Consider the following 22,990-nt stretch of genomic DNA (forward strand, 5'->3'; position numbering starts at 1 on the left):
GAACACGAGGAACAGCCAGGTGCAAAGTGTCATTCGACCTTAAAGCATAATGGCTTTTAGTTCTCTGAAGAAATAAACATAAATAACCAGGAACCAAGCCAAGAAGAGCCTTATAAATCAGAGTCATCCAGTGTGTAACACGTCTAACATTCAGAGAAGGCAAGCCAGCTTTCGCATACAATTCACAGTGGTGAGTGAGATGCTACAACCAGTTATGAACCTTAGAGCACAGTGGTGACCGGAGTCAAAGACTGTAGACCGCTGGCTGACGCACACATGTACACAACATCGCTTCAAGATACTTCTAACCCTCCACTTGAGGAAGCACCCTGGTCTTCAGGCCCAACTGTCCTGCATGATTTAGAACGTTCTCTGCTCCAACATAGCTGGGTCAGATTAGTGGACTGCTCAGACTTCTGTAGACATTGATGACAAGCTGATGCTGATCCAGCTATTGGAAGCAGGTGTGTTGGAGCAGAGCAGCATGTAAAGACGTGCAGGGCAGAGTGCCATCAGGACCAGGGCGGAGGAATGCTGCTCTCCTCATGTTCTAACATCACTTCCTACTCTGGACGGCTGTGATTCATATTGTTGTCAGAACTCAATGAAAGTTTAAACTTTATCTAATAACAGCATTAAGGTTGTTTCAACCTCAGAATGTTCCTTTAATGCAAAAGGTTAACATTAGTTTTTAAGGACGGGAGTAAAAGCTTTTTCATTTCACTTCATAACACAACTTTGCATTTGTTTGTATTTGGAATTTAAACTACATAATTTATTTATTTATTTTTTTCTCGTTTCTTTATTGGGTAGTCGATGTATATTATTACACAATAAACATTTTTTAAAGGATTCGACAGAATACCCCGTTTTATATTTTACCACACACACACACACACAAAAAAAACAAAACAAAAGTAAAATAAATAAGGACACAAAACTTAACATAACAAACACCCCAAAACACACACACTGCAAAATACGTAATTATAAACAGTTCCCAAAGTAAGTACCAATTACCAATCAAACTCTGACTGAAGACAATAATAATAGGAAAAATAAAGTAATAAAATAAAATACAGGACACACAAAAACAACTAAAATAAATTAAAAAAAAATGAAATAAGATAAATACATAAAAATTTAAATAAACAGACATAAGAGGAACCCTAAAAAAATAGACATGGTTAGCAATATCATACTTCCCTATAATTAAATCAAATTAATCTTCCAAGGATGCCAAAGAATTAACAAAAGAAAGAATAGGTTCCCAAATATAAGAAAACTTATCAGAGCAACCCCTAGTACCGTATTTAATTTTCTCTAAATATAAAAAGGACATCAGGTCTTCAGGTGGACAACCAAGAATTGGGAGATGGAGGTTTTTAGTCCCTTCCATTGAAGTAAAATACGTCAAACATAATTTATTAATAAAACAAATGAAGACTCGAGAGAATCCACGTTTAATATATTAAACAAGTATATTTACAATAAGTTGGCTTTTACATGAATATAAAATGTGGTTCAGTGTTACAGCTTTCACACAACCAATCGAAAATAAACTTTTAAGACCTTTTCTTTGTTCTTTACATGAAGTAGAGTTGTGTGACGTAGACGTGTCAGCGCTCAGTCCAGACAATCAGAGAAGATTCTTGATGATCGAAGGTCAAAAACAACTCAAATTTTACCTCCAGACAGTTTATTGACGGTAAAAGAAGATTCGGGAGTTAAAACAACCCTCAATGGTAAACAGTGAAAACTTTCGTTAAGGACAAAAAAAGATGTGAACAGAAGCGGTTTTGAGTTAAATAAAACACATATTCTGTCCTAAATCACATCAGCTTGACGTCCTTTTGGTTCTTAATGAAAGTTTACTCCCAATAATAAACCCCTCAGGTTGATTTCACTCCAAAGTGCTCCCTTCACTCACACAAGATCAATTAAAAACATCTAAATAATCACAAACTGACAAACATGAAAACCTTGCATTGCTATTAATTGACACGACGTTAGTAAAGCAAAGATTTCATCCGTTTTTTTCAGATCTGCATGACGATAGAGACACTATTCTGCATAACGTGCATTTCTGAGTGAGTTGCAACATCTAAACGTTGAAAGCAAACCCTCTCCGGGCCTGCAGACGCTGAAGCAGGAATGTTCCATGATATAAAAAGGTATCGTTCCCAGAGGAAGAGCGCAGACGCTGGACGGTGACTAAATGCCTTGACCAGACGGCGTGATCCGCTCCTGGACCGCCAGGTGGAGGAGGTGATTCTGCTCAGCTGACAGGAACGGCCTGCGGAGGGAAACCTCACAAACATGAGACAAACGTGGAGAATCGATCGGAAAAAACAATGAAAGTATTTTTCCATCCACCGTCACGTGGCGGAGACGAATATTTCCTCACCACAGTTCAGTCTGCAGAGACTTGAGGGATTCTGTGTCCTTCTCCTGACACGCCATCTGAAAGCACAGCAGGCGCTGCAAACTCAACTCAATACAAACACAGGTGTGTGTGTGTGTGTGTGTGTGTGTAGTCAGGTCAGATGCAGACAGACGCAGGCCATAGCCAGCACCAACAAATGCTGCAGACGGAAACTCGAGAGTTGCTTTCCTTCCTTTTATATTCTGCTGCAAACTCTGCCGTTTTCTGTTGTTTAAATTGTGTTTAAAAATATGGCAATCTCATACAGAATTTGACTTTAAAAGGTGACCTATTATGGCATTTAATGTATATTTTAAACAGGCCTTGAATGTCTTAAAAACAATCTAAAGCTTGTTTTTTCTACATAAATCATAAATCCAGCCTGTGGGCCCTGTCACTAGTTTTACCGCTTCTAACCTCTTTTTCTGCGCCTCATTTTTAGGGAAGGGGGGGGGTATGATAATGAGGCTCTGTGCTGATTGGCTCCCTGAATGACGTGTAGCAGGGGAGGAGCATAAACCTCGCTCCGCCAGAGCAATCCGAGCCTGTAAATTATCACAACACTGAATTTTCACAAATGGAAACTTTATTGTTAAAAAAATAAAATATTAGTTGTATATAAATAACATTTATGCACTATTTAAGCCGGATCTACCCCGGCGGATGCTGAACGCTGGCCCCGGAGCCACGCCGGGCGCCCGGGAGCAGCGCGCATCACCGCGGCTTTAACGGGGGAATCTGACCGGTTCCGACCGGCCCGGGACCGCAGGAACCGGCCTGGACTGGTAGCAGGGACTCCCGGGGACTGACCAGCGGAATTTCAGCCGGATCTATGCGGCGGATGCTGCGCGACGGGCGCTGCAACCGCACGGCCGGCGCACAGATCGGCTCCGGAGCGCATCCGCGGCGCATCGCCCGTTACCGGGGATCAAACCGACAGATTTGCCTGAAAATCTCGGAGGGGTGAAGCTGGTCCGACCTGGGACAGACCCCCGAGGACCCAGCTCCCAAACCACCCGGGAACCTGGATGATTTAACCTGGATCCGCTCCGCCGCGGCGCCACGTCCGACTGGCTGAAGGAAGGACCGCTCCAGCAGCGGAGAGAGCTGGTTGTGGGCGTGGTTTCAGCAGCGGAGGCTGAACCTCTGGAAATCTGCTCCCGTCGTTACGTAACGACAGGAGCAGATTCTAATCGGCTCAAAAAAAACCACGTGACACTGGGGGACTCTGTCCGGCGGGGGTTAGAGACCTTGCAGAAATTCATGGTATTTTGTCTCCCCTGTGCTGGCAGGGTGAGGGGAGACCACTTTATATATGTTAAAACAAGAAAAAACGTGTTTTTCATAATAGGTCCCCTTTAAGAATTCCGTAGGTCAATGTAAGGCATAGTGACAATGATAAGACCTGAGTGCAATGGTTTGTGTTGTTTTGTTGTCTCGTTTGGTTTAAGTGGGGTTTTCCCACTGTTTATGTTTGTTTGTTTTGTTAGGTTTTTGGTTTTGTTTTAGTTGTGTTTTCAGGGTTTATGTTTGGATATAATTTTGGTTCTTTAACGGACCAGCCCCAACTTAGGATAAGAAAATAATGACATTAACTGTTTCCTACTTTTTTTTTTTTCTTGATATGTCCCCTTCATCATGAAGTAAGGTAGGAATATTATTTAACTATTTCATTATTATTTCAGAGTCATTGATATGACAGATATGGTAGTACTATCTGGTATTTTCAATTAGTGCAATGAGTAGAATTTTTGGTTAGTATATCTGGCATTATTATAGCACTATGAAATATGTTTTGGTGTGTATGGACTTGCTTATTGCTTATTTTTTTTTTTGGAAGTTGAGTTGTGGGGGGTTTTGTGTTCTATGTATGTAAGGTATACCCCTCTCTTTTGTGGTTGAAAATATAAAAAAAAATAAAAATAAAAATAAATTGTGTTTTTACATTTTGATTTTTGTTGGCGACCTTTAGTGCCATGAATGGCACTTAACAAATAAAATGTATTATTATTAGTATTATTTATCGCCATCCCGTGGAAACTATGAAGCAACCGCCTGGTTGTGTGAGGTAGCAGGTTGTCTACAGGTTTGACCAAGTTAAATTTAAGACTTTTTAATACCATTTTCAAACAGAATTTAAGACCAAAAAGACAGTTGCTAAGAAATCCAGTGCTGACTTCTGGTCAAGGTTGCCAGATCTGGCAGGTTCAGGCCCAAAGGGCCATGTAAAACCCACCAAAATAATGAAAAAAAAACAGCCCGAATCAGACAGACATTCTTTGTGTTAAAACCGTCAATTATTAAATGCGGAATAAATTTAAAGTCATAAGCAAATGAAACCAAAAAAGTTCAGGGCTCCAAACAAAGAGCACAATTAAATTAGGTAGATTAAAGCAAATATGATATCAGAGTTATTGTGTAGGTTTCTACTTTTCTCTAAACGTTTTTGTTAATAATTTCTCCTAAATATTTAGTAGAAACTAGGAAAAGCAGCCCAAATTCTATCAACCCACCCAGTCCTATATTTTTCAGTCCAAAGTCAAATGAAGCCCAATTGGGTGGAAACCCGCCCAATCTGGCAACACTTGCTGAGGCGTCTAACAACTGGAAAACAAATGTATTTCTATTTAAAACTATTTAATAAACTTTCCTCTTTTCAAAGTGTAAGAAAACTTTTTATGATGACTGGATAAATTCCCTCTAATATTAAGATTCAAGAATTAAGACCCTTGGATTGAGATTTAAGACAAATTAAGACATTTAAAAGGCATTATTTTAGCAAAATGGAATTTAAGACTTTCTAAGGACCCGTGGCCGCTCTGGGTAGGATGGAGCAGGAAGTCCTCTGAACTAAACCAGCGTGATAAAACTCACCACCACCGACTGCAGCAGCAGGAAGACGTTCTCGGGCAGGTAGGACACTGAGGAATTGGACAACAGACATGTTTACACGTGAAAACGCGTTCAGCACTCACTGAGATGAGGGTTGAAATCTCTCCGTTTGCGAGGAGGGGCGGGTACCTTGGCTGTGAGGGTCGAAGGATTCCCACGCGTACTTCTCCAAAGTCTGAGCGTGTTCTGGCAGCAACTTCTGAGGCGGCGGCTGCACAGAAGAAAACATTGACTCATTGATGTTCACCGATAGATATTTATTACTTAAAATGTCTAAAAAGGCAGATTTCCCAAACTGATCCCACTCACGATGAACTCCGGATCAGCAAGTTCAGCTGATGTTTGGTTTCAAATATCAGACATGACATCATCAAGAAATCCCTTATCCTACCCTTTTTACTGTATTTTTTTTATTTTTCATACTTATAATTTATCTTTATCGTTTATTTAGTCTGAATTCATGTTGTCCGACTTTGAGCTGCTGTTGCACCCGAGTTTCCCCTCTGAGGATCAATAAAGGACTATCTTATCTTTAAAATGCAGGTCTTTCTTATATATTCCTCATTTTTTGACCGGAGATGCAACACTGATGCCGTTATAAGAAAGGACTGAGCAGAATTTACTTCCTAAGGAAGTTTAGGTCCCTCAGACAGATGCTGAATATCTTCTGTTGTGGAGAGTTCAGTCACATCTGCTGGGGAGCAGCATCAGAACCAGGGACTTAAAGGAACTGAACAAGTTTATAAAGAAGGCCGGTTCTGTTCTGGGGCCGGTTCTGGACCCTCTGGAGCTGCAAAAGAGGATACTTCATAAAATGATTGAGTATCCTCTTCACAACACAGTGATTCAGCAACAGTCTTCAGTCACAGATTTCTTCAGACCGCTACAGGAGATCCTTCCTGCCCACAGCTATAAACCTCTACAATGAATCCCTGCAGAGACTTAAATAACTACTGCAACCATTCATTTCCCTTCTGTGATAAATAGTGTTTATGAATTCAAGCCTTCATTAGTTTCATCAGTTCTTATATACTTATTTTATATGTTATATATACAGTTGAGGACGATATTATTAGCCCCCCTATGGAATTTTAAGTTTTTTCAAGTTTCTGGCAAGATCCTTTTTAGCAGAGCAAGGCGGTTCTAACAGAGCATTCCTGAACATACAATTTGTCATTATATGGGCCAAAACATTTATACTTGTGCACCAAAACGTTATTATGTAAGAAAAAGCTAAAATGACCAGGGACATTATTATTAGCCCCCTTTAAGAAATTACCATTTATTAAGTCATCACACAAGCCACTTTTATGCAGTGATGTGCTTAACCTTCACAGGTGATGTGCATAAAGGTAATCAGGTCAAACAGGTGATTGCACTCAATTCAGTTAAGTTAATTAACTCAAGCCAAAACATGGTATAAAAGCCTCATTATGGAGCTGGCAGTTGAGGAAGCAACATGCCAAAAACAAAGGAGATCAGTGTGGACCGCAGAATAAGAATTATAGATGCCCACAAAGCAGGGGAGGGATATACGAAGATATCCAACCGTTTCCAGGTGTCAAGGACTGGAGTGAGAGGCATCATTCAACGCTCCAAAGACAGCAACACAGTGCAGAACAAGCCTGGCAGAGGTAGAAAGAGAAAGATTTCAGAGAGACTGGAGAGGAAAGTGGTGAGAGACGTGTCTAGAGACCCCAGATTAACCTCCAAGGCACTGGGAAATGACTTGGCCACATCAGGAATTATTGTCTCGAAGAAGACCATAACTAGAGCTCTGCACAGGAATGACCTACGAGGGTGCAGACCAAGAAAAAACCCCACTTTTGAGGAAGAGGCACCTTCAAGCCAGACTTCAGTACGCTCGAGACAACCTGGAGAAAGATTATTCATACTGGAAGCGTGTCTTATGGTCTGACGAGACTGAACTAGAGCTCTTTGGCCACAGGGACACTGCTTACGTTTGGAGGAAAAAAAGGACAGGCATTCAACCCAAAGAACACCATCCCCACAGTGAAGCATGGTGGTGGGAGTATTATGCTGTGGGGATGCTTCAGTGCATCTGGAACAGGAAATCTTGTCAAGGTGGATGGAATCATGAATAAAGAAAAATATTTGGCTATTTTGAAAGAGAATCTTAGGCAGTCAGCTGTGAAACTGGGTCTGAGACGTCACTTCATCTTCCAACATGACAAGGATCCTAAACACACCTCCCTCTTGGTGAAGAACTATCTCCAGACGACCAAAGTGAATGTCATTGAATGGCCTGCACAAAGCCCTGACTTAAATCCAATAGAAAATCTGTGGGGTGACCTAAAGAAACATGTCCATGCCAGGCACCCATCAAATCTAGAGGAACTGGAGAGATTTTCCAAAGAAGAATGGGCCAGGATTCCTCAAATGAAGTGTGAGAGACTTGTTGTAAACTACAACAAACGTCTGCAGGCAGTAATACAGCAAAAAGGATACACAATTGACTATTAGGGTGTGGGGGGCTAATAATTTTGACCCTGGTAGTTTTTGTGTTTTGTACAATATCTTCCTTTCTGAGTGGAATATAAAATAGTGTATGCATCCAAAATAAAACTACGAAGTCTAAAAAAAGCTGTGTTCAGTTTATTTTGCTCTGGTTAATATCACTTGGAAAACACTTAGAAAACAAGCACTATTTTGTAAGGGGGCTAATAAAATCGTCCTCAACTGTATATATAAAAATGTGGTTTACCTCGAGCAGCATCAGCAGTAGAACTCTGGATATCTCACATTTTGCCACGATGTCCAAAAAAGCTCCTGCGTGTCCATCAAAGTTAAGACACAAGACAAATAAAAACACTTCAGTTCATCCCAACTGTTCTCCAGATAGTGATAAAGAAAATACAACAACATCAAGTCAAAAATGACAGTTCTGACATAGTTTTGGTTATAAAAGTCCAGTTAGAGTGAAAACTAGGCTTCAAACAGGCCTGCTCCAGACCCAGTGCTGGCTTTTGAGAGCTTCCTGTAAATGAAGCCTCCGTCTGAGCCTCACCAACGGGGGTGGAGGTGCCGGGCAGCTGCAGTCCTTTCTCCTGGCACATCAGCTGCATCTCCGTGAACACCGACAGAGCTCCGTCGTAGTCGCCTGCAACATGACGACGGATATGCAAACAACAGAGGTCAAATCATGACGCACGCGCAACAGCTCCAAAAGTGCAAGCGGGCCGACGGAAACTCACGGGTTAAAATTCTGCAGGTGGCCATTTCCTCCATGGACAGCAGAGCTTCGATTGGCGTCTGTGTCTGCAGCTCTGCAGCCCTCTGAAAGTGAACCACCGCCTCTCCCGGCCTGTTCATCTCCTGGGGAGGAAGGATTGATGTGGATTGCATTATATCAAAGGATATAATTATTATATTATATCAAATATAAAATATCATTATATCAAAGGAATCAGTCTATGGAACAATCTGAATAAAGAAAACAAAGAATCCAAATCAAACATTACATTCAAAAGAACAATTAAAGCCTGTATGTTAAGAAAATATAATGAAATATGTTAGTTAAGTTTGATTGACATACCCATAGACGGCAGTAATTTTATTTTAGTTTTTTATTTACTTAGTTGTTGTTTTTTTAAATTTTTAATTTATGTTATTTGTGAATTTATTTCTTGGAAAAAGGGGCAAATTAGATAAGATTTTTCTTCTTTCTGCTCCCTTTTCATTCACAATTTATGAACATTTGAATTTGTATTTGTATTGAATTGTTTGTTTTATTTTTTGAATGAAATAAAGAATAAAAATGAAATTAAATTAAATATAACGTTCATACAAAATCAAAATACTAATAAAAACCTGCATATATTTTCTGGAGGGTCATCTTAAACCAACCTTGAGTGCGTTTCCAAGCTCCAAGCACAGACTGGCTGCCATCACCGGCTGGTTCATCTCGATGTAAACCTGCGAGTCATTTCCACGTCAGCATTCAGACGCAACACAACAATCTATTCTGCAGATCCTGTCTGACCAGAAGCTCTACGCTGAATGTGATTGTGTTTGAAACGCTGCAGCACCTTGGTGGCGAAGCTGTAGCAGTTGAGTGCAGCCTGAAGGTGCTCGTCGAAGCCCGGGACCTGCAGCGCTCGGTTCTCCTTCTCAGACGAGAGGAAGAGTCGGGCGGCCTCGGTCAACGCTAGAGCCTCTCCGGGAGCGTTGAACAGAGTCTGCTCGCAGCTGGAGAGAAGACGGCACCGTCATCATCCGACTCCAACAGAAGTTACGCACATGATCTCATAGAAGCTTGCAAAACTTTCTCCAGCGATGAATTGTTTGAAACTTGTTTTTTGATGGAGGCAGATGGAAAAACGCAGACATGTTTCCACTCATCTGTCTGATACTTTGAAGGGACGAGTGCAGAAATGGGTGAATGCAAATTCCTTGATGGTTCAACAGGAAGTGGGTTATGCAATATAACAAAATTATTCACAGATTTACTTTTCAGTTTTAGAATATTATTCTCAGTTCTACTCTGTGTCTAGATGAGCAGTCTAAACGTGCACTCACCGAGCCATGGCCAGGTTACAGAAGGCAGCATACTGAAGACACTCCTGCTGCTTCAGCTCTTTCGCCAACTGACCTGGAATAAGAGCAATCGTAAAAAAAACTATTTAAAAAAAGGGATGGAGTAAAGAATGTCTGATATCATCTGTTCTTCATCATTGTCTGGGAGAACCAAAGACTGGAGCTGGTGTCGTGTCGGGTAAACTATATCTTGACATTTATTAGACAATAATATTGACAGTAATGAGTGGAATTAGACATAATGTACCAACTTGGTAAAGATGTGTAAATGTCATCCTGATGAGGACCAAAACAATCACTTATCAATGAGGCTAACTGGAAAATGGACTGTTTAGAGGAAATCTGATGGATGATGCAAATGTAAACTAAAGAGCTTAGAACAACATGCACAGATGTTTAAGGTGAACTCCAAGGTCAAAGTCCATCAGTGTCAGATCACACCAGCCATCACTGTTTGAATCAAAATGTAAAACTGAGGAAGACTCTACTGCTGAAAGCAAATCATAAAAAAAAGCCTGACTGGAATTTGTCAAAATGCATATTTACACGCCACAAAGCTTCATGGAGAATTTCCTTTGGACAAATTAAAAACAAAAATGTTAGTTTTAGATCTGCTCTACGTTCACAGACACTAAAACTAGACTTAGAAATAAGACGCTGTAGCTACTGTGAAACATGTAGAGGGCTCAGGTATGTTCTGCAGCAGCTTTTTAATGAAGTTGTTTATTTCTAGGATAAGCCCCTTGAGTTGTAACAACTCGTTTACGAGGGGGTCCTACACAAAAAACATCAAGACATAACACAACTCAGCACAATACAGTGAAAGGAGACAAGACAATACAATACAATACAGACACCAAAACAAAACAAAAACAAACCATCAAACAAAAAAAAAAAACAAAAAAAAAAAAACAAAAAAAAAAACAAGACAGACATATACAAAAATCACTTCGACAAGATTGCAACCAGAGTTTGAACAAATATTAGATAAGAAAAAATATTTAAAAAAAATATGAAAAAATATGGTGACAGAGTTAATGAAAGCAGGAGCAGGGTGTTTCAAGGTAGGTGGATAGGACTTGATTAAAACTGATGAATGATTGCGATGATCTGATAACTACAGGTAGATGGTTCCAGTCGTTTGGACCTTTGAACATGAATGCTTTTGTACCCACTGATTTCCTATTGTGAGGCACTGCAAAGTAGGGATAAATAGATTGCCTGGTTTGATAATTAGATGTAAGTTGTACAAAATATTGTTTTAAATAAGGCGGGTAATCGTAATAAATCGCTTTGCTGCATCTGGTGCAGGTGACTTGAGTCTCTGCAGGTGTAATGACGTCTCAAGACTATCAAGACTTTCTGGAGCTAAATGTGCTGCCTGGTGTCAGTAGCAGCTCATTGGTCCTCCAACAGGATAATGTCCCAAAACAGAGCTAAAAATACCCAAGAATGGCCAAGAACTAATACCACGTCTTCTTCAATGAGCTCTGATGTAAATCCTGTTGAACATCTGTGGAGAGGAAGCCCTTCACACCTGAGACAGGTGGAGCTGTTTGCTCATGAGGACTGGGACTGATTGAGAGTTAAAGAAATCGAGCGGTTCATGATTGAATCAAAAGGTTATGGGACACGATATTAGGGTGTATTCATGTTTCCACTGGTTGTGTTTCTGGGGTGAGACTGTTCTGGTTAGTGATGTCACTGATCTCAGGACTGATGCTCACCAAACTGCTCACTCGCCTCCGCGACATTGGGCTTCCTGAGAAAACGTCTGCAAATCAGAAAACACAAGGCTGTAAAATCCGCTAATATAGCGGATGACATATGATGGTATGCAGTACTCGAGTTCCGGGGGGCTGAGGGGAGATGGCATCCCCCCCTGAAATAAAAACGGTAAAAATCATCCCCCCTGTAAAACTGCCATCCCCCCTTTCCATCCCTTATGTCATTTCATCAATGAATGTGGTTTTACTGCTATTTCAACATTTAGAGTCATCACCAGAAAAATAACACCAGAAAAATAACTTATTTGACAATTTTCACCTGTTTCAAGTAAATTTCCACTTGAAATAAGTAGGAAAATCTGCCAGTGGGACAAGATTTATCTTCTCATTACAAGCAAAAAAATATTGTTCCACTGGCAGATTTTTCTACTTATTTCAAGTGAAAATCTACTTGAAACAGGTGAAAATTTATGTTTTTTCCAGTGATGAGTCTTGTTTTAAGTGTAATGAGATTTTTTTTACTAAAATGAGACATTTTAACTAGAAATAAGACAAATATTCTTGTTAAGATTTGGAGTTTTTGCAGTGATCCATTTTACTTATCCTGTGAAGGACAGAATCATATTGATAAGATCAGAAAACTGTTTTTTATTGTTGTGTTTTGATGTATTTGATGTAAGCCCAGTGGATATTTAAAGCTTACAGAAGGCTGCACTTAACTGCTGCTATGTCATTCCTGCAGTGTTTCTGCAGGTGTTTTGGTCACTGCTATTATTTGTAATATATTATATTATTTGTAATCAGCACAAATGATCTGTCCCCATATGATAAAATCCACCATCCTCCCTGATTTTTTTTTTTTTTTACAACTCGAGTACTGACTGAGAAGGTTAAACACAGGAATTATTATGATATTTTAACCACAGTTAGCATTTGTTCACTAAGATCAAACAATAGAGGGGAAAAAAAACTACAACCAAACACCATATTGTAATAAACACCACAAGACATACATATATATGTGGAAATATAACCTTTTGAAACACAGAATACAAGAAACGAAGTGTCAGTGTCAGCTGTTAGCACTAGCTCCACAAAACAACTGCGGCAATAAAAAAACAAACGTAACAGAAAACCAGATGTTCAACACTCGCCGTATTTAAAGGGTTGACATCAAAGTAGCACTTACTTCTTCAGTTTGTTTGACACAGCTCGGTATCTCGCCAGAAAGTCTCCTTCAGCAGCCATGATCAGCAACAAAACAAAACAACCTGAACCCGGAAGTCCCGCTCAGAGCAGCGCTCCCATTGGCTCGCAGGGGAAACAGCTCGCGATTCTATTGGTTGGCGTAATGGTGACGTAGCTCCCATCTCAGGCGGAATTGACCATAAAGAACATTACAAAAAAAAACACGCTTCAAGATAGCACGGAGGACAGGGATGGATTTATTGGGAAATTACAGTCTTTCTTTAAAAAAAGTATTTCCTCTATACATTTTACATTACTCAACTACTTCACAGTCGTTTTAAACAACTACTGTGGTAGCAAAAGGAAGCACTCAGTATCCAGTCAGCAGGTCACACTTACATTTTACAGTGAAGCAGATATTTTACAGCAGATATTTTAAAATAATAATTATAATATATTATATTTTTAAATAATAATTATCATATATTATTATTATTAAATTAAAATTTTTTTTTTAATAAAAATTATATTTTAGCAATAAAAATAATATTACAGTATTCTACAGTATTCACTCTGTAATATATATTACAGAGTGAAGGAATCCAAAAGTACTTTAAGCAAATAATAAACACATTAATAAACATAACAACAACAACAACAATAATAAAAAATAAAAAATAAAATAATAATAATAATGATAATAATAATAATACATTTGATTTATTTAAGGCACCTTTCAGGGCACTCAACATCGATTAAAAGAGAAAGGGAAAAAAAAGTGCTGTATAATAAACATAATAACAAACGTCCAAGCAGACAGACCACAAAACCAGAACGGGGGGTTGAAGTCTAGGAAACAGACCAGGAAATGGACCAAACGGACTAACAAGGGGAGGAGGAGACGTATGAATATAACAAGACACGGGTGGAACAATCAAAGAAAACACGACTGAAGAGAAAACCATTAAGGAAAGATTTAAATAATTTAAACACTGAACTTTGAAACAAAAAGAGTCCATAAACAAGACATAAATCCACATAAAAGTCTTTCACCTACAGTTTTCTGCATTTTGGCTTAGTTTTTATCAAATTCACAGTGACACAATGTAATATAACACATTATTGATCATCTGAAGTTTTATTTAGCTAACTTTTAGATCTGTTCAGGGCTAAATGATGTTTTTATTTCTTGAAATATATAACCTTTTTCTTTTTCATTGGACTTTGTTTGCTGGTTCTACTGCAGAAAACTAGTTAATTAACGTATCAATGAACAGAATGAATAAGCGATATAAATATTAAAATGGCACGTCAATTATTCAGTAATGGGGTGGTGCTCTTGAAGAACATTTCACTATGAATACTTTTGTATGTTAAAATAATAATAATAATAATAATAATAATAATAATAATAATAATAATAATAATAATAATAATAATAATAATAATAATAATAATAATAATAATAATAATAATAATAATAATAAGTGTTTCTCCCAGTTTTGGAGAAGATTGAAAGGTGAAAGCAAGTTTCATCCAAACTCAAAAGTTCTCGTAAACACACTCCAATGTGCCGTCATCCGGGTGTTCTGCAGTGGGCGGCGCCTGTGGAGGCAGAGAGGAAGATGGGTCAGAATCTGAACCTTTCATCTTTACATTAGATTTTCACCATAAACATCAGCTGGAACGGGACATCCACATGGCTACCGACCGGTTTGAGGGGTTTCTTTGTCTTGCAACCGTTTTTTTCTCGATCCGGTTCTGCTTTGGCAGCAGACGGGTCCAGCACGTCATAAATGGACCTGGGCCGAGGTTCTAGACTCTGAGAGAATTTCTTATGTCAGTGTCCAAGAAATGCTGAAGGTGAACTCAGAAATTCAGGGAAGACCGAGCACAGAAACACACAATCCAGCTGCATACTGACGAGTAAAACGGTGCTCACCGCATAGAAAGAAGTAGACTGAGCTGCCCTCATGTCCATCTTGTCCTCCTCCACCTCTTTGGCCTTGTCTTTCTCTTCTTCTCTGTTATGCTGTTTTCTGCCACTCTCTGTAATCTTCTCTTTCTAAAATAACATTTTAATTACAAGAGTTAGAAGGCTTTAGGTTTTTTTAGAGGGAGTGATAGCTGAATGTTAACTGAAATTTAAAAAAATACCCCATATATATATATACTCGAGTTGTAAAAAAAAATCAGGGGGGGATGGTGGATTTTATCATATGGGGACAGATAATTTGTGCTGATTACAAATAATATAATATATTACAAATAATAGCAGTGACCAAAACAGCTGCAGAAATACTGCAGGAATGACATACAAGCAGTTAAATGCAGCCTTCTGTAAGCTTTAAATATCCACTGGGCTTACATCTAATACATCAAAACACAACAATAAAAAACAGTTTTCTGAACTTATCAATATGACTCTGTCCTTCACAGGATAAGTAAAATGGATCACTGCAAAAACTCAAAATCTTAACAAGAATATTTGTCTTATTTCTAGTTAAAATGTCTCATTTTAGTAAAAAAATCTCATTACACTTAAAACAAGACTCATCACTGGAAAAAACAACAATTTTCACCTGTTTCAAGTAGATTTTCACTTGAAATAAGTAGAAAAATCTGCCAATGGAACAAGATTTCTTTGCTTGTAATGAGAAGATACATCTTGTCCCACTGGCAGATTTTTCTACTTATTTCAAGTGAAAATTTACTTGAAACAGGTAAAAATGGTCAAATAAGTTATTTTTCTGGTGTTATTTTTCTGGTGATGACTCTAAATGTTGAAATAGCAGTAAAATCACATTCATTGATGAAATGACATAAGGGATGGAAAGGGGGGATGGCAGTTTTACAGGGGGGATGATTTTGATTTTGATTTTTCAGGGGGGATGCCATCCCCCCTCACCCCCCTTCAACTCGAGTACTATATATATATATATATATATATATATATATATATATATATATATATATATATATATATATATATATATATACATACATACATACACATCATCTGCAATTACGCCATTCTTAATCAGTTGCTGATTCAATATTCAGTCTCTTACAACAAACCAGAGCTTGAATATGGAAAGACAGAACTTCCTCTGGAACTTTACAAGCTCATCACTACCTGTTTTTGTCACATCCTTTAAATCCTGCAGCTTCAGTGACAGTGAGACACTTTTACCTTGCAACATCAGCTTTCTTAACGGCTGCACGTCTTACCCAATGTCCTCTGAAGACATACGCCGAGCCGAGCACGCTGAAGAGCAGCAGCACGCCGATGAGCACGCTCACCGGGATCAACTCGGTGTCCAACTTCACCATCTTCCTGTAGCCTTCATCTGGAAAACACACATCAAGCAACATCAGTGTGAGCTGGAATGCAACGTAGGTGGAGCAGAGGTGAACTGATGGAGTCTTCAAGGGGAAATAATCAGATTTAATGAATTAAAAACAGCTGTTTATGCCAAAATGTTGATACATCAGGAGTTTCAAGAATGTATCTGGGAGCGGGAATGGGTGATAATATTTCTAGAAGGACAAGATGAAATGAAAAAAACTAAATTTGCTCCAAAGATGCTGGGATGCTGCAAAAAAATGCTGATTTTGGAATAATAAGAATAAGAATAAGAATAAGAATTTATAATAATAATACATTTTATTTAAAGAGCACTTTTAAAAGTGTACAAGACACTTAAATGCAAACAATGCATCTCATAAAGGTGGTTGGAGGGCAACACTTACAGGAAAGTTAAAAGCTAATAAGTAACATTATGGAATAATGATCTGACACCTATCTCCTTTAAATTCTCAAACAAAAAAACAAACTGAGACAAAATAGAAAAGGATTTGAACATGTGTCTGCATCATTTCATGAACACCAGCTTCCCAGCGTCGCCTCCAGACGCCCACCGCTCACACTTTTCCCCCCATTAGCTCCAATTAAAACTTCAGGACACCTCACTCACGGGGCGTTACATAAAAACAATCACAACCGATTTATTTTCAAAAGAAAAAACCCCCCCAAAAAATAACTTAACCCGGACCAGATTCATGGAGGACGTCCGTCAGTCTTGGTGTATGGAAGCAAGAAGCACATGAGAGGAAAACCACGTTCCTCCCGAACGGTGCAGACAGACAGACAAATGAACATCAGGAGATCAGGAACCAAGTACACGTTTGGTTCTTGGGGTTTCTGTTGTGGTTTCCTTTAGTTTTATTTGCTGCTGTATCTTGATTGTCACCACATGTACCTTGTTAAGCCCTCAGTGTTTGATCATTTTTGAAAGCACATATTACACTACTAGTACGTATTGATTTGTCCAAAATGTAGTACACAGTATCATGGATGTAAAATCTGCGGTATGGAAAAAAAAATACCCCGATGGTGTGAAAATATCCAATGTACCACTGACCAGTCTTTCTCGTATACTGTATCCCATAATGCAGCCGAAGCCGATTACAGCGGCCACATATCCAACTGCCTCCTGGACCACAGCACCATCGTTTTTATAAAAGTAAACCATCTTTTGCTTTTACTTCCTTACTGGCAAGACGCCACCTTCTTCTCCACTGGAAGTCGACTCAGGCTCATTCTAGTACTCAGTGGCTCAACGACACCATGTTTTTTCTAAAGCTGGAAAAGATTAGATATTCACTGAAAGGTAGTTGTAACAAATTTTATAATAAGTGGCTTCCCTTTCTTACATTCTTCCACTCTCTTCAGTCCCTGCCTCCTGATTGACGGATCCCCCCTCCCTCTCTTCTCTCATTCCTCTCTTTCTTCCTCCTTTTTATCTAATTATTTACTTTTCCTTTGTTTTTGGGTTGTTTTTTTTTGCTTTGGGTTTTTTTTCTTTTTTTTTCTCCCCCTTTTTATTAATCTATATTATTATAATATTATGATAATAATAATATTACTTAAAATAATTTTCATTTATTTGTCATTATTTGTCATTATTTTGTGTGGATTTTTTGTTCTGTTCTTGAATTAAAAAAAAACAAAAAAAAAACATCCTAGGAGGTAGACTGTATATCTGTTTTTTATTTCTGTTTTACTGTGCTTTACCCCCTAATAAAAATATTTAAACAAAAGTAAACCATCTATCGACCGCTGCACTGGGCCTTTTTTATACCACAAACAGCGTTGTCTGTCCAAGTACATACTGCAGTATGTACTGCAGACCGGTGCGATGGTCAGCTCTAGCAGGTACAGTAGTATGCCACCATAAAAGAGCTATTATTCTACAACATGAAGGGAGAGCTTCTGTTTTGGTAAGTGAGAATTAAAACAGAATGATCACAACATCAAGGTCATTTTTGTTTGTAGATGTTTTGTCTACCGCATTATCCAGTATTTACTGTGTTTTGGTAAAACCAGTACCCTGAATAACATCTGTGTACATTTGCTAGTGTGTTTGTTGTGCTTCACCTTTTAGGTTTCCCTGTGCTCCTGCTTGTTTTTTAGGTTTCATTTTATATTTTTTATATATATATATATATATATATATATATATATATATATATATATAAAAATTAGAATATTGTGATAAGGTTCTTTATTTTCTGTAATGCAATTAAAAAAAAAGTCATACATTCTGGATTCATTACAAATCAACTGAAATATTGCAAGCCTTTTATTATTTTAATATTGCTGATTATGGTTTACAGTTTAAGATTAAGATTCCCAGAATATTCTATTTTTTTTAGATAGGATATTTGAGTTTTCTTAAGCTGTAAGCCATGATCAGCAATATTAAAATAATAAAAGGCTTGCAAGATTTCAGTTAAATTGTAATGAATCCAGAATGTATGACATTTTTGATTTTGTAATTGCATTACAGAAAATCACAATATTCTAATTTTCTGAGACAGTCCTGTATATGTACATATAGTTTTATTTTTTTTTTAAACAAATAGACAAATAGTTTATTTCAACTCCTGCTTCCCGGACGTCGTGCTTTTGGATCCTGCAAACCTTCCCAACAGTACAGGGAGATAGTTGAGAGCACCAAACCCAAGTAAGGACCAGTCACAACCTCCTCTCCTGCAGGATGTGCATCTCCGCGCTCTTTAGAGCAGCGTTTCCCAGCCCTGGTCCTCGGGGCACACCGTCCTGCATGCTTTAGATCCTACCCTGCTCCAGCACACCGTGATACAAGTAGCTCTGCATCAACAGAGTTTTACAGACCTTGATGACAAGCTGGTGACCACTGTTATTTGAATTAGGTGTGCTAGATGGCAGGATGGTGTTGCCCGAGGACCAGGGTTGTGAAACACTGCTTTACAGTTACAACAAGGCCCTGTCCCAATACTCCCACTACCCCTACTTTTCTTCACTACCCCTAAATTTTGCGTGTTCCCGTGAGGGTAGTGGTGTCCCAATTCCTCTTTTCACCTAGGGTGGGGGGAAGAAAACTAGTGTAGTGGCTATGAATCTGTCCCTACGGATCGAGAGTTTTCGGATGCACACTAGCTTATCTAGGGACAGAAACATTTCCCAGAATGCTTTTCGTCGTCATTTGCGGACTGAATAAAAAAAAAAACATGGCGGACATTTCTTATTTTTTAGTGAATAAAATCAATATTTTGAGTTAGTTTCTGCATAAAAATGCGTTTTGATTACATTTCTAGCGAGAAATATATATTTTACTTTCATAATATTCACTCAGTGAATGTACATAATCACTCGTTTGCCCGTTGTTGCAAAGTCTTTTTCAAACCTCGCCAGATTTCATCTATTAAACCAACATTTATCTTCCCAAATAATTTATTTCAGTCAGCGGTAATTCTCCACAGAGCTGCAGGTTTCTCCCCCTGGACGACGGCGCAGGTTGACCTGGCGATCACGTCTGTACTTCGGCCGTAAGCTGCTGCTGCCCCGGACCGGCGGCTCTTATCATCGCCGAAAACATCGGGTCAAATTTCTTAACAGGCGTTATTTGGATAAACTGAGCCCAGGTTGGGGATCTTAACGGTTACTTTTACGCCTGAAAAAATATTAAAACTTAATAAAGTGGCATATTAACAGCGCTACAGCTGAAATTAAAACAGCTTTTGGCTCTCAGCTTCCTGATTTTAGGGGTGGTGCTGAAAGTAGGGGTAGTGGGTGTATTGGGACAAGCCCCTGGGAAGATTTCAAGTGGCCTAAAATCTGTGCCTTCTTTTTTAGGGGTAGTGGTAGTGAGGGAGGGCTAGTGGAAGAAAGTAGGGGGTGTATTGGGATTGGGCCCAAGGGCAGCGAGACGTGAAAATGGGCAGAGCTAAAGGCGAGGAGGTTGGATACCTCTACTACAGTATATGGGTCTGTGATGTCACAATATCCTGCAGATCCGAAACGGCTCACTGAATCACTTTTTTTTCACTTTAGACACGAAATATATTTTCAAAATCCACTTTCAAGCACAATGAGAAAATAAAGGAGATAAACAGCAAGCTCTCTCTCACCCACCTCTCACTCGCAGGAACCAGGACGCCCTGGCGGTTTTATACGTGCAGTGATATTCTCCCGAGATGTTCAGGTTCTTCAGCTTCAGCTGCAGTTTGTAAGGCACGTGTGTCCCGGTTATCGAGTCGATGACCGTGAAGTATATCTTCCGGCCGGAAGGGCAGAAGCACCTCAGGTGATCTTTAGTCTGGTTGACTGGTGTGATCAGCTCGCTGCCGATGGTGAGGTCTTTGCCTGAGAAGGCCACGAACACTGGGCTCTCCAGGCGTAGCGCTGCAGAGGGACACAGTGGGTTTATATCAGGCCTGAACCGGTCAAGCTACAGACATGAATCTGCTGGAATCACAATGAAATTATCTAGGCTGGACCTTCCTATGTGAGTTCTTGCTTGTGTTGTTCTCTCAGATGTAAGTCGCTTTGGATAAAAGTGTCAGTAAATGACAGTAGTAGTACCGTATTTTCTGGACTATAAGCTGCACCTGCATACAGGCCGCATCCGCTCTATTTAAAAAAAAAAAGAAATGCAAACCGCAGATATTTCTGTTGTTAGATTAGATATTTACTACATGTACAGAAGGATTTTGAACTGTAAATGATGTACATGTTTGTACCTAAATAGATCTTTTCCTAACAGTGTCTTTTAACACTGCAGCAACTTTGCTGATTAAAACGGGACAGAACCAAGAGAAAATAACCGGTATTTATTTATCTATTTATCTGTTTGAAATCTGCTTCTACTTCTATCTGCTAAAGGAGAAGTAGTGTATTCTTCTTTGCATTTATTTTGTCTTAATTTTGATTCTAATTCCGGTTAGAGCGCCCAGAGCGGTGGAAGAAAAATCCACAGAATAGACGCACCTTTGTATAAGCCGCACGGTTCAAAACCTATGAAAAAAGTAGCGGCTTATAGTCCAGAAAATACGGTAGTAGTAAAATGTTTGAGGCAAAAATAACAAAAGCGTTGGTTCAAACGTGTCAGATTGACTATCTGTATTAAGGAACATTATATTTGACCACTTTACAAACAATATTTGTGCCATTTATGGACATGAAATTCAGAAAAACGCTCATAGAACTTAAAAAAAAAAACAGTAACAATTCAAACGACACCATAAAAACACATATTTGTTTGAATTTTGTGGATTAATAAATGCTGTTTTCTCAGTTCAATATGAGTTGGTGTTGCTTACTTGGTATCATAGCATGTCGTAAACACATAGCAGGCAGGAAAACCACAGATATCCAAGTCAGGATGAAGGAAAGGTGACACGAGCGTAACGCTCCCATGATGTGACCCGAGACTTTGCAGCAGCTGCTCAAAGTTGTCGACTACGAGGCTTCTCCATTTGTCTCTTCTCACATCGTCTTCGTTGATAAAGTGCAACACCGGGTTTTCCTGTAAAGCTGCGAAACAAAACACTTCCTCAAAACTGTTTCTAGAAGCTGACTCAGGAGGGACGCTGAAGGGCCCGAGACACAAACGAGAACGGCCTTCACGACCAACGACAGCCGCCACAAAAACCCCCAGACGGCACAAAGACGCAGGACAGGAGGATATTTTAGGGCCCTCGTGTGTGTCATGTGAAGAGTTTGTGCAGTTTGAGAGTTTTGTCATCTTCAGGGGGTGAAGCAAAGTGCAGAGTTGGCGTGAGCCACGAGTGTGTGTGTGTGTGTGTGTGTGTGTGTGTGTGTGTGTGTGTGTGTGTGTGTGTGTGTGTGTGTGTGTGTGTGTGTGTGTGTGTGTGTGTGGTTGGACTCCAGCCGAAGGTGACAGAGAGCCTGCTGTTAATGTGAAGCAGCTGTTGGCGGTGGGGGAACTGCTTCACCACAGCAACACTCTTCTGTTTGTCTGATTTTCTTGAAGCCTTCAAACCCCCCCCCCCTCCTCTTCCTCCTCCTCTTCTTCTCTTGACTCTTTCACCATGTTTCTCTTCGGCTGTCTCGATGGGCCAACTCTGACCTCATGAAAACAGGCGCGGAGACTCTGAACAACATCTGGACACCAGTCAATGAGAGAGTAACTCTCTCCGTGGAAGATCTCCTGCCGTCCTAATCTGCGCTTCCTCGCAGGGAGCAAAGCAGATAAATAATATTAGATCAACACTCAGACTGGAAGATGCACAACTCCCGCCCAAGAAGAGAGATAAAAACAAACAAAAGCCAGATGAGGTCATCTCTGGTTATTTCAACCTTTACATGACGCAGAAAGAAAACAGCTCGTTCCAGCCGCTCAGCTCTCACAATTCACAAGCCTTGGACTGCTTTCCTTTTTTTTTTTTTTTTTTTACCTTGTCTGACTCTGCACACATATTAATGATTGATACCATGCCGGTAAAAACCTAAGGCATACAGTATATATGTACATTATTGCTATATTTAATATATATACATATATATATACGCATACATACGCATACACATACATATATATACACATACAAACCCAGTGATTTTATTTTTTATTTTTTTTGGGGGGCGGGGGGGGGGTTACATCCACTGCCAATCCAGGAAGCAAGAACACATGGGGGCACATGTCAAGCACCGAAAATCTGCAACAAAAACCACAAACGAAACACAAAACCGAAACGGAGCCGACCAAAACACGAGCAGCAATCGACCCAAATCTTGAGATCCGAACACAGTCTGAGCTAAGCTACCGCTAACTAGACCCTCCAGAAAAACGCGGGCAAAAATCCTTGATTCTGCGGGCTAAAAAAATTGATTATGCGGGCTAAAATCATTGAT

At 39.4% G+C, this 22,990-nt stretch overlaps 2 protein-coding genes across 2 annotated transcripts; both read right to left on the bottom strand.

The window, feature by feature from the left end:
• Window positions 1-1,446: 1,446 nt before the first annotated feature.
• Window positions 1,447-12,866, bottom strand: LOC133450762 (40-kDa huntingtin-associated protein-like). The gene is made up of 12 exons (XM_061729623.1): window positions 12,791-12,866; window positions 11,602-11,648; window positions 9,857-9,929; window positions 9,367-9,526; window positions 9,185-9,253; window positions 8,533-8,653; window positions 8,346-8,438; window positions 8,043-8,107; window positions 5,447-5,528; window positions 5,300-5,346; window positions 2,408-2,463; window positions 1,447-2,296 (listed from the first exon to the last, which is right to left on the bottom strand). The coding sequence occupies exons 1-12, from the start codon at window positions 12,847-12,849 to the stop codon at window positions 2,215-2,217; spliced, it is 954 nt and encodes a 317-aa protein (XP_061585607.1). The 5' UTR covers window positions 12,850-12,866; the 3' UTR covers window positions 1,447-2,214.
• A 202-nt stretch (window positions 12,867-13,068) lies between these two features.
• LOC133450769 (uncharacterized) lies at window positions 13,069-21,764 on the bottom strand. Its single transcript, XM_061729637.1, has 6 exons — window positions 21,436-21,764; window positions 20,249-20,518; window positions 16,021-16,139; window positions 14,732-14,854; window positions 14,501-14,611; window positions 13,069-14,394 (listed from the first exon to the last, which is right to left on the bottom strand). Exons 1-6 carry the CDS (start codon window positions 21,530-21,532, stop codon window positions 14,332-14,334), a joined length of 783 nt encoding a protein of 260 aa, XP_061585621.1. The 5' UTR covers window positions 21,533-21,764; the 3' UTR covers window positions 13,069-14,331.
• Window positions 21,765-22,990: the final 1,226 nt, after the last annotated feature.

The sequence above is a fragment of the Cololabis saira genome, chromosome 1, assembly GCF_033807715.1.
Source record: "Cololabis saira isolate AMF1-May2022 chromosome 1, fColSai1.1, whole genome shotgun sequence".
Lineage (NCBI taxonomy): Eukaryota > Metazoa > Chordata > Actinopteri > Beloniformes > Belonidae > Cololabis > Cololabis saira.